We start from the raw sequence: 13805 nt of genomic DNA, 5'->3' as shown, positions 1-13805 counted from the left end.
CCCATAGTTACTGTTGCTGTCGGACAAGTTTGCAGGAAAGTGTGAGAACACGTGTTCCAACATGGGGACGCAGCACCCCCATTTAGCTGAGTTGAAACAGTGTATGCTGGATTTCTGGGCGTCAAGTGATATTGATATATTCAAAAAACAGAGGCCAGAAAGGCCTTCAGTATGCGGAAGGACACATTCACAATGTCCGCTGTTATCAACAAGTTGGAACACCACAAATTGAGGACAAATCAATCCGGTGTCACGGATCTTCATGGGATGCAAAACTGGGGATAAACAATTAACATGTTATCACGAGCAGGTAGTTTACCTTTTTTGCTGCAGATGTGACTCCGATTCAATAAACAGGTCTGTGCGAATATATGGTGTTGACGTGTCCATAACAAAATCTAACCATATTTCAAGGATTAATTGAAGACGGAACCAAGTGCTGCTCAGATCCAAGTTCCCATGCAACTTGGGAGAGTGGCTAGCCTGTTAAGCAGCTCATGTTGGGGAGGTGGAGAGATAGCCTCGCTTCGGTAGGCCGATACTTATTATTTTGAATGGCTGCTTTAGACGGAAGAGTTGAAATAAACATGATATACAAGTGTATTGAAAATAAACCACTCTATCCGAGTTTAAACCCATACCACACACGACATAATTATCTGCATGGCAGGCAGACGCTATCAAGAGCAACATTGCAGATGTGATGTCTTGCACTAGACTCCATCAGTGCCCGCTTATACTTAATTTAAATGTGGGCAATGTAGTAGGCCTAATATTGGTGATTTCGAGACTGCATAGCCTATACAGCAAGGAATAGTTTTGAATCGGCATATGATTTGATCTTTAGAAGACATTATCTCTCGTTCAGCCATCAAGATAATACAACGCAGTTGGTTGCGTTGGTGGAAAAAACTATCGTTAGCTTTTTTCTGTGAACAGTCTTCTATCCCATGTTAAACATGGCAAGGTAGCCTGTGCCTAAAAGCTTAAAGTAGGCTATTCTTGTTGTGTGATGAAGAGATACGTAATTGAAGGTGTAGCCTAGGCCTATTTGTTAGCGCGTCAGATTCCAATCGTATGTGCCATGAGAGTGCGAGTTCAGTTTCTGCAAGGTAGGTTAAGTGTAATTTTTTGCGTAGGCTTATGTTGTCCATTGTCATTTCAACAGTTTTTGTGTGTAGTTATGAACACAAATAAAGGGAACATTTTCGTACAACTTCAGATTTCTTTACTGAAAAGTAGCAGCCTATCCTATAGGCTCAATGCAAAGTTATGTGTGGTTAACGTTTCACATGGTCAGGGTATCGGATGTCACTTCTACAAGTAGCCTACCCCAGGCATTTTTTTTTTATATATTTGTATTATTAATATATTATTTGAACCTTTTTGAGCTCTTTAGTTATTTAATTAAAGAAGCATAGCATAACCGGCGCATTGCCATACAGAATGACACTAGAAAATTGACCGAGGTTGAACGAGGTCCTCCGAAGTCCTCATTGTGACATAGTAAAGGGGGACGGGGCTTGGGATCGGTCAATTCCCCACTCAGCTCGTTGAGGGACCAGGACAATGCTACCTGCCCTCAAATTTGCTTCAATGGGGGTAAGCTGACTAAATACTCTTGACAAATCTCTTCCGAGTTAAAAAATAAATAAATACATAAATAAATAAAAAAATAAAAAAATAAAAAAACAAAAAAACAGAGGAGTTTAATACACGATGCAGCTACATCCAGTACAGACAGCAGAGGGCAGAACTGAGGCAGTCAGGTGAAATCAATTGAAATGCAATCAGAAAACAAACAAACAAACAAACAGGTGGATCAAGCAGTGGAGAAGAGATGAAATCAAAACAACTCACAGGAGTCTGGGAGGAGGTAGGTAGTAGTAGCAGTAGTAGTAGTAGTAGTGGGAAGAGAAGGAAGGCGGAAGGAGGAGGAAGAGGAGGCAGCGGGCTTTCAACGGAGAAGAGAGGCGTTCTGCAGACGGGGGAGAGGGGTAGGAGGGGGTGGGTGCTCTGTGTGTAAGAGAGAGGTGGGTCGGGGTTGGGTGGGTGGGTGGGGGTGGGGTCGGGGTTGAGCACTGGTTGCTGTGATTACTCACTTCGGAGCCTGGATGCCCCCCATGCCGCCTCCGGCCCCGACACCGCCAGCCGAGGCAGAGGCCTTGCGCACCATGCGGTACTGCATTTCAGCGGCCGCCGCGCTGGAGTAGGACAGGGACTTGCCCAGCGGCGGGGGGTGAGGCGAGCGGGGTGGGTGGGTGCTGGGGGGGGCCTCGGTGGAGCGTGTGCGGTAGGGGTAGGCGGGGGGAGGGCCCGAATCAGACAGCAGCGGGGGGCGTGAGAAGCGGGGCGCGCGCTGGCCGTGATGGTGGTGGTGGTGGTGGTGGTGGTGGTGGTGAGGGCCAGCTGACGAGGAGGCTGATGAGGCAGCGTTGGAGGAGGTGGAAGACGGCAGGGCCGCAGACGGGGGGTGGTGGTGCGAGTGGTGGTGGTGGTGAGCGTGGTGGTGGGGGTGCGGGTCCAGGGACAGGGGGGCGTGAGGCGGGGGACTGCTGGAGGAAGAGGAGGAAGCGGCAGCGCGCAGGTAGGCGGCGCGGTGCGGAGAGCCCAGCAGCCCCGACGGCTGGTGCAGCTCCACCTCCCGCTGCTGTGCGATCTGCGCCGACAGGTACGGCGAGCTGTAGCCCAGGGCCACGGGTGTGCGTGGGCGGCCCGGCGACAGCTCCGACGCGGCGGCCGAGCTGGCCGGCGCCGTGCTGCTCGGTTCCAGGTCAGGGCTCTCAGAGGGCGTGAGGAGGCTATCGTACGACAGGCTGCCGTTGAGCGGCACCGGTGGCGTCTGATTGGCCAGGCTCTTGTAGCTGGCGGAGGTGGTGGCCTCGGAGGCCACGCCGGCGCCCGCCTGGCCCGAGCGCACGCTGGACGAAGAGCGAGAAGGCCCGCCGCCGCCAACCGACAGTGCCGTGGCGTCCGAGAACGAGGGGTACGAGCGCCCGCCAAGGGAGTACCCAGGGATGCCCGGGCCCGCTGCCCCCCCACCAGAGCCCACTGACCTCTCAGAGCATCCGCCCCGCTCCCCTACCCCACCGTCCAGGCTGGGCTCGGAGCGGTAGCCCGGCTGCTGGCTCGACTGCAACAGGGAAGATGACTCCTTCAGACTGTCCCCACGACTCATCTGAAAGATGGAGAGGAAGAGACAGACAGACAAGCAGAAAGACAGAGAGGGGAATAAACATAACAGAGACAAAATTAGCGCAAAATTAACACACACCTTCCTAATGTAGAAGCTGTAACAACATTAACAAGTGCAGATACAGCACAGCGCTTTGAAGCCTCGAACCCACACCAGGATGACCCATCCCTCCCCATTGACAGCAAAGTGGCCAGAAGAAACAGCAGGGCAGTCTAGGCGTACACTACAGAGGGTTTCTGGAGCACAATGACAGGGGAAGGGTATCAGGAGTCGTTCTAAACATGAAAGGCCATAATGATGATTACGCCGAGAGGGGCAGGGATTATGTGAAACGCTCATGTGAACATTTTTTAATTTCCCTGCCGGGAACACTTCAGACACAACACTAGCAAAGGATAATTACTGTGTAACCTGTGTAGCTGGTGGCCACGTGGCACACATGTTGGGCCAGACTAGATGGCCCTGAGCCGCTCACTTAATCCTCCTGTGGTGCAGCAGAAACAGCCCCCCCCCCCCCTCCAGAGGCACCCGGAGGCGTAAGCGCTGCAGCAGTGCATTGGTATTATGCTCCTGTAATCCAGTGGTAGGCAGCACAAACAACCTGCCCATCCGCTAGCTTAGCGAGTGTCTGCCATAATACCTAGTGTACCCACCCAATCCCATCCCCTCCCTCTTCAACTTTTCCCAAGTGGACAGATGGCCTGGGGTCACCATGTGTTATCACTCAAACAATAAGAGGTAATGGCATGGAAGTACCCATCCTCCACCACACCCCACACACACAGACACACACGCACCAGACTGAAACCATTAAAGTTAATATGAGCAAAAGGAAAAATGTAATCTCTTTAGGGTGACTGACAGATCTGCTGTGCTGGGAGGAGAGAGAGTAAAAGGGGGCCTAGGCAGCACACGCGGAGGCTGGCATCTGCAGTGTCTACTGGGGAGTGGTGAAAGCAGATTCACTACAGCAGGGTGGCGTGTGGGTGGGTGGACGTGATAAAAGCTAAGAGGGAGGCACAGCTATGAGCAGGCTGAGAAGCAGTGGAAATCAGAGAGAGAGAAAATAATGTGGTAGGAGTCAAAATGTCATGAAATTCTACTGTTATTCTGATGGAATAGCCCTACAAAACAGTTCCCCTTGAGAAGGTGGAGAAGTAATCGCATCAGAAACTGAGACAGGAGAATTGAAATTGACAATATTTTCCCAAAATCAATTTCTGATGGATTTGAAAACATTAACCAGAATGGCACCACTTCCTAGTACATATCAGTTACTGTCTTTTCACAGAGCAGATTTACTTAAAAGCTACATGAAATGCTACTGAGGAAAAGACACACACTGTACACACACTGACACACTTAGACACACACAAGCTAATAAGGAGACAACACAGAAAATGACAAAAAAACTAAAATGAGTCCAATGACAACTTACTGATACTGATCAACTGAAAGCCACTGAGTGATCAAAAAAAGAGAATTAAAAAGAAATTAAATGAATGGTAGATGCACTGGAATGAAATTAATAAAAAGTTAAGAAATTAAATTCAAGAATTGCATGCACATGCAGTCAGGACCAGTGATGCCAGTAACGCGTTACTTTTTTCAGTAACGAGTAATCTAACGCGCTACTATTTACAAACCAGTAATCAGATTAAAGTTACTTATCTAAGTTACTGTGCGTTACTATTTTTGTCATGTTCCTTAATAAAAAGATATATTCTTTGCTTTCTTCTTGTCTTGGGTATTAATGTCATGTAGAGGCTATGCTCACGTTTTCAGCATGAGGACAATTCACGACACAGCGACACAAACGTAAACAACAATGGAGGGAGAGAGAGAGATGCACATTTCATCAGTGATTACTTTGAGTTTGTGTCAGTTAAACATGACAACATTAAGGTACATTGTACATTCTGTGCTGGCGACAAAGTGCTGTCTAGCTAGACATCCCAAGTCTCCCGAAGTTTTGGGAGTCTCCCACATATTGATAGCGGCTTCCTGACGCCCGCAAATTACATAAAATCTCCCGGAACCTAGAGCGAACAAGAGCACGCAAGCCAGACCGGACTTCAAATCAAAGATTCTAGAATCTTTGCTTCAAATCGCGTGTGCATAGCTTAATGCGCACACAACGGAGAGGGAGAGAGAGAGGAGGGGTGCGTTTGTGCCTGAAGCGCATCCAAGACAGAGAGCATCCTGGTCTGTTTTGCTAAATCAACCAATCCGTTTTCAGTGTAAGTGCTTATATCTCTTTTCTCCCAAACATAATTAATCAGTTCAGTGTATCTAGGAACAGAAGCGTCATGGCAGCGTCAGTGCCCCTCAAAAAGGAAGATTTAAGACCCATTTCACATCAGACTACACAAAAGTGTACCCAATTGTCTCAAAAGATTAAAACATAATGATAATCTTGCACACTGCACTGTTTGTAACAGCAACTTTAGCATTGCTCACGGCGGGTTAAATGATTGCAAAAGACTTGTTGAGGTGAGTTTAACAAGTGTAATTTCATTTGCATATTATTCAGGCCTATAGGCTAGGCTACAAGTTGGCTAGTTGCCAAGGCTACATGAAAAAAAATCTACATATTTTACTATAACAGTTTCTATCAATAGGCCTTCCTTATTTGGTGTACTTAGACATTATTGAACAAACATCTGAATTTCAGTATCTAAGTAGGTTAGGTTTGGATGTCTACTATACATTGCTGTTAAAATGCACTTCCTATATTGAGTATTGACAAAACCGTTATCATTTTTATTGGGGGTGTTGTCGGCAGCTGCTGAAAGTAACTAATAAAGTAACTTGTAATCTAACTTAGTTACTTTTAAAATCAAGTAATCAGTAAAGTAACTAAGTTACTTTTTAAAGGAGTAATCAGTAATCAGTAATCAGATTACTTTTTCAAGGTAACTGTGGCAACACTGGTCAGGACAGAAATGGCTCAGTCAAGTATGGCAATGGAAATACACAGAATATTTACTTACACATATAAAAACATGTTATGCACAGACATGAACACAGCTCACTCCTCCCTTGTCAGATTCAGTGCTCGCTGTGCAGCGGAGCAAGCGTACCTGGTTGGCATAGGCGTGGGTGAGGGCGGTGTGGTTCTTTCCTGGGCTGCTGTAGGCAGGTCTGTACTTGTACATGGTTGGCGTGGGGGGAGCTTTATTCAACAGGCTGCTCTCTGTGGACAGAGCAGAGAGAGCACAGTCAGTATGCTGCAGGGTGGGAGTGACGCCACCACGCTGAAGAGTCACTTAAAGGCTTTACATACAATGTGTGAATGCACATGTGCATACCGTAAAACTCCAAATAATAGCCCGGGCTTTTATTTTCCCAAATTGCCAAACTGCACCGGCTAGTATTAGAGACAGGCGTCTATATGAGACAGGCCTTTAATTCCATTTACACAAAACTTTTCCTCTGCAAAGATGGAAAATATTATCGAATTAATTATTTCAAACACACTGAATGTCTACCTATATGACTAGGCTATCTGATGACAATTACAGATCATCATTCATTTAGTGTTGAGATGTTGTTCATTGAGTGAGATACAGTAAGATCCAAATAGCATGGATAGCCAGAACAGATGAAACACGTTTTAATTACGTAATTTACAAAGAGATCGTATCACACTGAAAGCTCATATTTTGTCACTAGCAAATAGCCTATATCGGTCCTTTGTCAAATACAGTTGCATTATCAGCCCTGACCAAAACCGTTCAGGAATTATTTATGCAAAAGTGGAACGTGCTTAATGTTTAATTCTCCCTCCTTTTCGGCACGAATGAAACAGCATGAGAGAGCATGAACCATATTGTTTCTCCCGTTTTGTATTTGCCAACAGTCTACATTCAAATCATACTTCCAGGCGCGCGGGAACATATTTTTGACCAGGGGTGCTGAATAACAAAATAATCATGGATGTCCGACGATTTCTCCCCCAGCATATGATTCGAATATAGACAGCTAAATACGCCATGAGTAGGTCTAAGAGTGAGAAGTTTTATAATGCCCTGGGCAGCCACATTCCACTGCATCTATGCGCAGCACTTGCCACTCCGACTCATCAATAAAAACTGCGTGCACACACCAGTCCCGCACTTGACTTTACATCATTAACCTATTTCAGTATATAGCCAGAGAATGTCCGTAGACAGGCTCTGATATAGCCTAGTCCAGGGGTCGGCAAATAGTGGCCCGCGGGCCAATTTTGGCCCGCCATCTATTCTATCTGGCCCGCGAGATGACGTTAATTTGCTGTTGAATGAATTTTTTTTTTAACCCCATGTTTTTAAAAAGAAAAAAAGGCCTACAGCAATCCCATCAATTTCAAAACATTTATTGAGGTATAGATGATAGTCCTACTAAAGTGACAAAACAGGTGGAACATCCTTGCAGTTATCCATGACGCACAGGTCGGAACGGTATTGGCACGCGAGTGCGCGTAATCTTGTGCAAAAAAACAACAACAGTGTCCTGTCTCCCTCTTCCAGTGGGCAAGGTCAAAAATAGCCTGTTACGTTAAATTAATAGGCTTGGCATTAAGAAATGCAGGCAGGCTCAACACATACCTCTGCTTCCATTCTTCTTTGTAGGTCCTGCATTCTGAATCAATTTTTCTTTTCAAGGCTTTTGACAACGACATTTTGCATCGATAACTAGCATATAGCAATGTTCAGCTAATCATTTACACGTCATCCAAAAGAATAATATTTGTAGCCTACACATTAGTTACGGCAAGTTGCTAGGCAAGTCGCCTGTTTCATGAGAGACGACAGGAGATGCAGCAGGCGGCATAAAAACAGCGCACATAAGCAAATAAACGTTTTTAATGGAATTAAATTAAATGCATTTTAAAAGTTAGATGATGTTTATTTTAATATAATATAATAATTAATAATTTAAATAGTAGGCCTATAACACCCCCCCCCCCCCCCCCATTACAAAAGCTATGGCCCGCGATGCCATTGTCTGAAAAAAAATTGGCCCGGGTCCAAACGTAATTGCCGACCCCTGGCCTAGTCTAAGGTAAATTCCTTTTCTGACTTCTTTCTCTGTATCGCCATGGCATTTAGAATAAAGAATAACGTTCACGAACCGTTCTGGTTTTGTTGCCAGCATAAAAACATGCTTACCATCGGCCTTTCCGCAAATTTTAAACACAAGGGATGAATTGAACGATGAAAGTCGGACATATAGGCATAGTTCATATTGAAAAAAAAGCTATACAATTTGGAACTCTAGCTTTTCACCGAAGTCTTTTAATGCCATAATCACGTGCGGAGTCTGCGCCATACTTAAGCCCAAATCACACCCAAGATTCGCGACGAGATGAGCAGCAACTTGATGCAACATTCTAAAACCTTGCAACTGTGACCAGACAAGGTGAATGCTTTGCGACGGCTTGCAACGACGTGCAACATCTAATTCACACTGCTGTAACCTCCTTTCTGTAACGGTTTCGTGTCATTGCGAATCTTTAAACAGACGATCTGACGGGTTTTAAAAGATTAAATACAACCCGAAACTAAAAAACAGACCAGGCCTCTACTGGAGACCGGCCTTTAACCCAAACCTGTAGCCACGCCAGGCGTTTAAAAGAGACAGGCGTCTCTTAGGGACTCAGCGATTATTTGAAGTTTTACGGTATGTGTGTTGTGTGTGTGTGTGTGTGTGTGTACCTTCACTGTGGCTACCGGGCCCTCTGGAGAGACCAGGGTAGCGTAGCTCTGGTTTGGGGGGAGGTGGTGGCTCAGCATCAGCTGACTGACTCTCCATCATCTCCAAACTACTCTTAGACTGAGAGAAAAACAAACAGAGAGAGTGAGACAGACAGACACAGAGAGAGGGGGAGAGAGAGAGAGAGAGAGTGAGAGAGAGAGAGAGAGGGAGGGAGGGAGAGAAAGAGAAGAAAATTGTGGTTTGGCAGAGACCTGATCCAGGTTCTCTAATGGACTTTACTCAGCTATACACAGGGTACTTGAGGCTCCTTACCCGGTGCATGTCGCCTAAGATACCATTATCGAGCACCTTGGCAGTGAGCTGCGAGTCCGAGAGCTGTGGCCGGAGGAAGGGAGGTTGTACAGCTACTGCCAGAGACTTTCTCTTCCTGCCCAGGTACCTGAGGAGAAGGAAAGGCAGCAATAAACACAGATCGAACATGGATGTGTGTCATGTGTCGTGTGTGTGTGTGTGTGTGACAACCAACCTTGGGGCCTGGGAGCTGCAGAGCACATGTGAAACGTTCCTCCAGCAGCCGTTAGTGAAAGGGTTTACACCCCCTCTAAACTTCCCAGTTACCTACAGGGACAGACACGGAGGAAGAGAGGGGGAGTGGGGGAGAGAAAGAGGGAGAGGGGGAGAGAAAGAGGGAGGGAGTGTGTGAGTAAGCTGGATTGCTTTGGGAGATCTGATGGGAGCACAGTAGTGCATAGTACTCATAGTATTCATTAATAATACACTAATAACAAAACACTTCATACACTTTTATTGTAATGCAAAAATACTGAGGTAAAAATAGAAATGAAACTCAGATAAAAAAAAAGAAAGCAACAGAAGAAATTAAAGTAAAATAATATCACAAACGAAATAATCAAATAGCAAAATGAAAAACAAACCATGAAACTACCATCCTGTGTGAGATCTTTGTATTTTGGGATAAGCGGTTAAGTATCCCAGTGGGTAAAAAGCATGTTTACCACTGAACATGTTACTACTGATGATGGGTTAGGGAGAGAAACCCATCAAAACAGCATAGGAGAAGATGATGACCTCGTCTTTTATTAGATCACAATCCCTGTCTGTTTATCCTAGAGCACGCCGCTTGGTGTGAGGCCTCATATTTTTCCCGGATTATAAATCTGTTCTAGGAAGATTAACATTTCGCCCCACAGAAACACACACACACACACACTCTCACACAAACAAGATCAGACATTCTAACACAACACCACAAACAGTGACGGCGCAGACGTGCCAGGGCAGAGAGCCAGGGCAGTCGTGAGATGCAGACGTCCAGCTGGGCAGGACATGTAGGAGTGGTGACACAGAAAGTGTGTCGGAGGACCCTGTGGAACACATGGCTCGCAACACCCTATTACACCGTGTGGCAAGTTAATACAGGAAAACAGTCACACAGGCCCATCCCAGGCTGCCTAGAACCACATGCTAAACGTGTCCGACCAAAGTAATGTCACCATTGACCTTGATGGTATATTTTTTACTACCATATTTCTCTTGAGACTCAATCAGGACGATGCAAGTCAGTATCCAGGCTTTATTCTTTTCAATGAGGGGCCTAGTGCCCCTCAAGGGAGAAAAGTACATGTTTGTGTCACCCCATCATGGGTTTCACCAGATTCTCAATATTCTCTTCTAACTTCTCTGACTAACAGAGACCATATTTAAAGTTACACACAAAGAAGGAGTGACCTCTAGGTCCAACCCAGTTTGAATATGCAATAGAAAGGGAGGATGAGGATTAGGCCTTCATCAGGTCTGGTCAGCTTCTATTATCTTTTAATTAAAACTACCCCCTTTCCTGGGAAGTCCTTCAGAGGCTTGGACACATGCTGTTCTACAAACATTCACACCTTGGTGATGGGCAAAAGGCATAAACAATGGATACACTGCATACAGACCAAAGACACACACACAGGGTACACATGGGTACACAATCACAAATGACCATAAGAACTATACAGTCTTCAAGTCATAAAGACTTGAATCATTAAACCATTCACATAAAATATGAATACAAAATATTCCCTTCAATTCCCCCTTTTCAAGTCCTTAAAGACTTGAACATCTAAACTTGCTTACATAAATTATGAATCAGCTTATTAACAACAGAGGACTTTTAGGGTGTGGAAGGAGGTTACAGATAAAAATAACAACAGTAGAAAGACTGACATCGTCTATCATAGAAACAGCTAAGAAAATGCAACCAAAGCCAGTTTCCATTCTTCGTGTGGTGCACAATGTTTAGTATGTGTATGTGTGTGCAAAATGTGCTTAGGGCGGCGCTTGGCTCTATTAATAGGGGGCGTTCCCCCACACCCTGTGTTCCTCTTCTTTTTCTTCAATGTTTCCTTCTCCAGTTAAAGTATACCAACAAAATAAAAATTCTCTAGTCTGAAGGTCAGGGTCGACTACCTGGAACCTTCGGATCCTTGCTGTTTTTGGGGGTTATTCTGCCCACAGCAGGTCCACTATTCTACCAATCTTTCTCGTGATGTTCTGACTAAGGTCCTTTTGTGGGACGTTACACAGGACTTCCAAATGCTGCTCTCCCAGGAACACTGAAGTCTGCTGGGGTCTCCAGGGGTTGCTTTCCCCCTTTCGATAAGTTGTGTCTCGTCACACTTCTGAAGCCAGCGGGGGAAGTGAGATATGCGTCGTTAGGATGTTTCTGGGTCTGCGACTGTCTGAGTCTGTAAACAGATCTTGCAAATACATGTAGCTTTGGAGCAAAAGGTTTAAGCTGTCATTCCAGTACTAATAAGGAATTTATTATTCAGTGGAGTTCAACATTTTTCAAAGATGACGTCAGCTGCAGTCAGGTCTGTCTTGACCTCTCAGTTATACCTCCAAACACGCAAACAATACAGTACATGAACTTTGAGGCTTGTGATGCCTCAGAACAGAATTCCTAGTAATAATGTAAACATTTCTTATGACGGGTAACAAAACATCTCGTCCAAATCTAATAAACAGTGTTCTTGAGAAGTACAAGGTTCAAGTCCTCAACCTGTAATGTAACAGGCTATTTACACACATCACCAATGTTAAAAACCATCAACATGGTAAGGGTCTGTTTGTAGACATCAACTATCATCCGGTGATGGGTGGCTAGGAGAAAAGCTTGTAAATGTATGAATTAAATCATTACAAAACAACAAACAAACAACATAAAAATGAAAATTCAACCCATATGTTTTCTAATGAAATTAAAATATATCAGCCGTTAAGGCAAGCAAACAGACCATCAGAAATTAAACCAATGAGAACAAGGAAAAAATAAAATTAAAATAAAATAGCAACACAGCCAGAAAAGGCTCAAATGAGGATTATATAAAATTATCCTCCTGTTATCTTAGCACCTATAATGGAATTGGGAAATCTGTAACCATATCATCTGAGCAACAAGTATTCCTAGTCAGGACAAACTGAAAAGGAAATCAAATGAAATAAACCGTAGCATAAAGAAATAAAAGGTGCAACAGAATAACAAAAAATAAAATTCAAAGTCAAAGAGAATCAAATCAAGGAAAGTATAGAAATGATATTAGTTACTACCAGCATCTGTACAGCCTAGGTGCTTTAAAGCAACAGAATCTTACAGAGTCAAGCAGTGCCTTGCAGTTTCACACGTCAACAAAAGTATGCAAATGTTTTCAGTTTCTCAATTGGAGACAGTCACACCTACAGTATGGGTCTTGAGGGTCAGTAAAACAAAACATTAGGCATTTAAAACAAAATGACAATTTGAGCAATAAAACCAGTAAACTTAGATAAGAAAGTATTTCAAGTCAATACCATCTATCTCCCCCTTTTTATAGTTTCTTAACTATAACCAAATAAAAGTCATTTCAAACATAAAGAAACTCAAGTTGTGGGTATGAATCCATTCAATTGAACATTTGCCCACATCAAACAAGGCGTAAACATGTAGCAAACATTTCCCATTGGCATACAAGCAAAAATAAAAATCTGTCTTAACATGTTAAACCCCAGAAGACAAAATAAAGAAAGACAAATGGTTGAAATCAACAATGGTTTATATCTCCCCAGTGAAGTTCCTTTGTGTCCATGGGGGAGAAGCTGGGGGGTTGGTTATAGAATACAGTGGTGCTAAAACAAAGGCAGTGAGATAAGATAGCAAAAGGTGTGAAAACTTTTGACCCAAGAAAACAGACAAAAGAAAGAACATAATTTCAACAGTTCAAGACTTAAAATAAAGTAGGCCTAAAACATCATAAACAGCAATCAATTTCAGCTGGGAAATAAAAGTTACAGGAAAAGAAAAGGTACTTGATACTAAGTCCTTGATCCTGCTAAGATTATAAACTTGCAACAATTCCTCACCCATACATTTCAAAACATAAGGACTTGAAACAAAAATGGAAACAGACACATAGAAAGAAATAAACAAATTTCACACACACAGGGCCGGCCCACACGCGCATTCATACCGTTAGTAGACACACAAAGACACACAAAGACACACACAGCTCCATGGAGCTGGGGAACAACTTAAACGGGCTGCAGGAAGAACTTCCTGCTTAAAAAAACGGAACAAAAGAAGTTTAGTCAAGCCTTTTCAGTTAGCTCATATTAGCTCACAAAGACATCGAGGCGCCTCTAGCGGCAGCTAGTTAGCTCAGGCGTACTTAAAAGAGGCCTAACCATGCTCTCTTGAGGTTATGCTATGTTTGCACACTTGAAAAAGGTTATTACGACATGAATCCTGGTTTGATCATCCATCATAAGTCTCCATAATTTAAAAGTTGTATTATCAATCCAATTTCAAATTAGTTGTATTTTATCAATTTGAAGAACACAGTATCATATCCACTCCAATGTTTTTACT

The 13805-nt window shown here is 44.1% G+C and overlaps 1 protein-coding gene across 3 annotated transcripts in view; it reads right to left on the bottom strand.

Annotated features, from left to right (window-relative positions):
* Positions 1 to 13805, bottom strand: part of zdhhc5a (zDHHC palmitoyltransferase 5a) — a 36201-nt gene that overhangs the window by 3511 nt on the left and 18885 nt on the right. For all 3 annotated transcript variants that reach the window (XM_076293913.1, XM_076293914.1, XM_076293912.1), the window contains 5 exons: positions 9423 to 9514; positions 9209 to 9335; positions 8896 to 9013; positions 6280 to 6392; positions 2103 to 3178 (listed from right to left, as the gene is read on the bottom strand). In XM_076293913.1, the coding sequence (XP_076150028.1) occupies positions 2103 to 3178; positions 6280 to 6392; positions 8896 to 9013; positions 9209 to 9335; positions 9423 to 9514 (1526 nt within the window). The remainder of the gene's footprint in view (positions 1 to 2102; positions 3179 to 6279; positions 6393 to 8895; positions 9014 to 9208; positions 9336 to 9422; positions 9515 to 13805) is intronic.

Source organism: Alosa pseudoharengus, unplaced genomic scaffold (assembly GCF_046254945.1).
Source record: "Alosa pseudoharengus isolate Yale_2024_CS ecotype anadromous, Long Island Sound unplaced genomic scaffold, YU_APseudo_1.1 YU_APseudo_1.1_scf_2, whole genome shotgun sequence".
NCBI lineage: Eukaryota > Metazoa > Chordata > Actinopteri > Clupeiformes > Clupeidae > Alosa > Alosa pseudoharengus.
The sequence above is the reverse complement of the archived record's forward strand: the minus strand, read 5'-3'. Positions and strand labels throughout refer to the sequence as shown.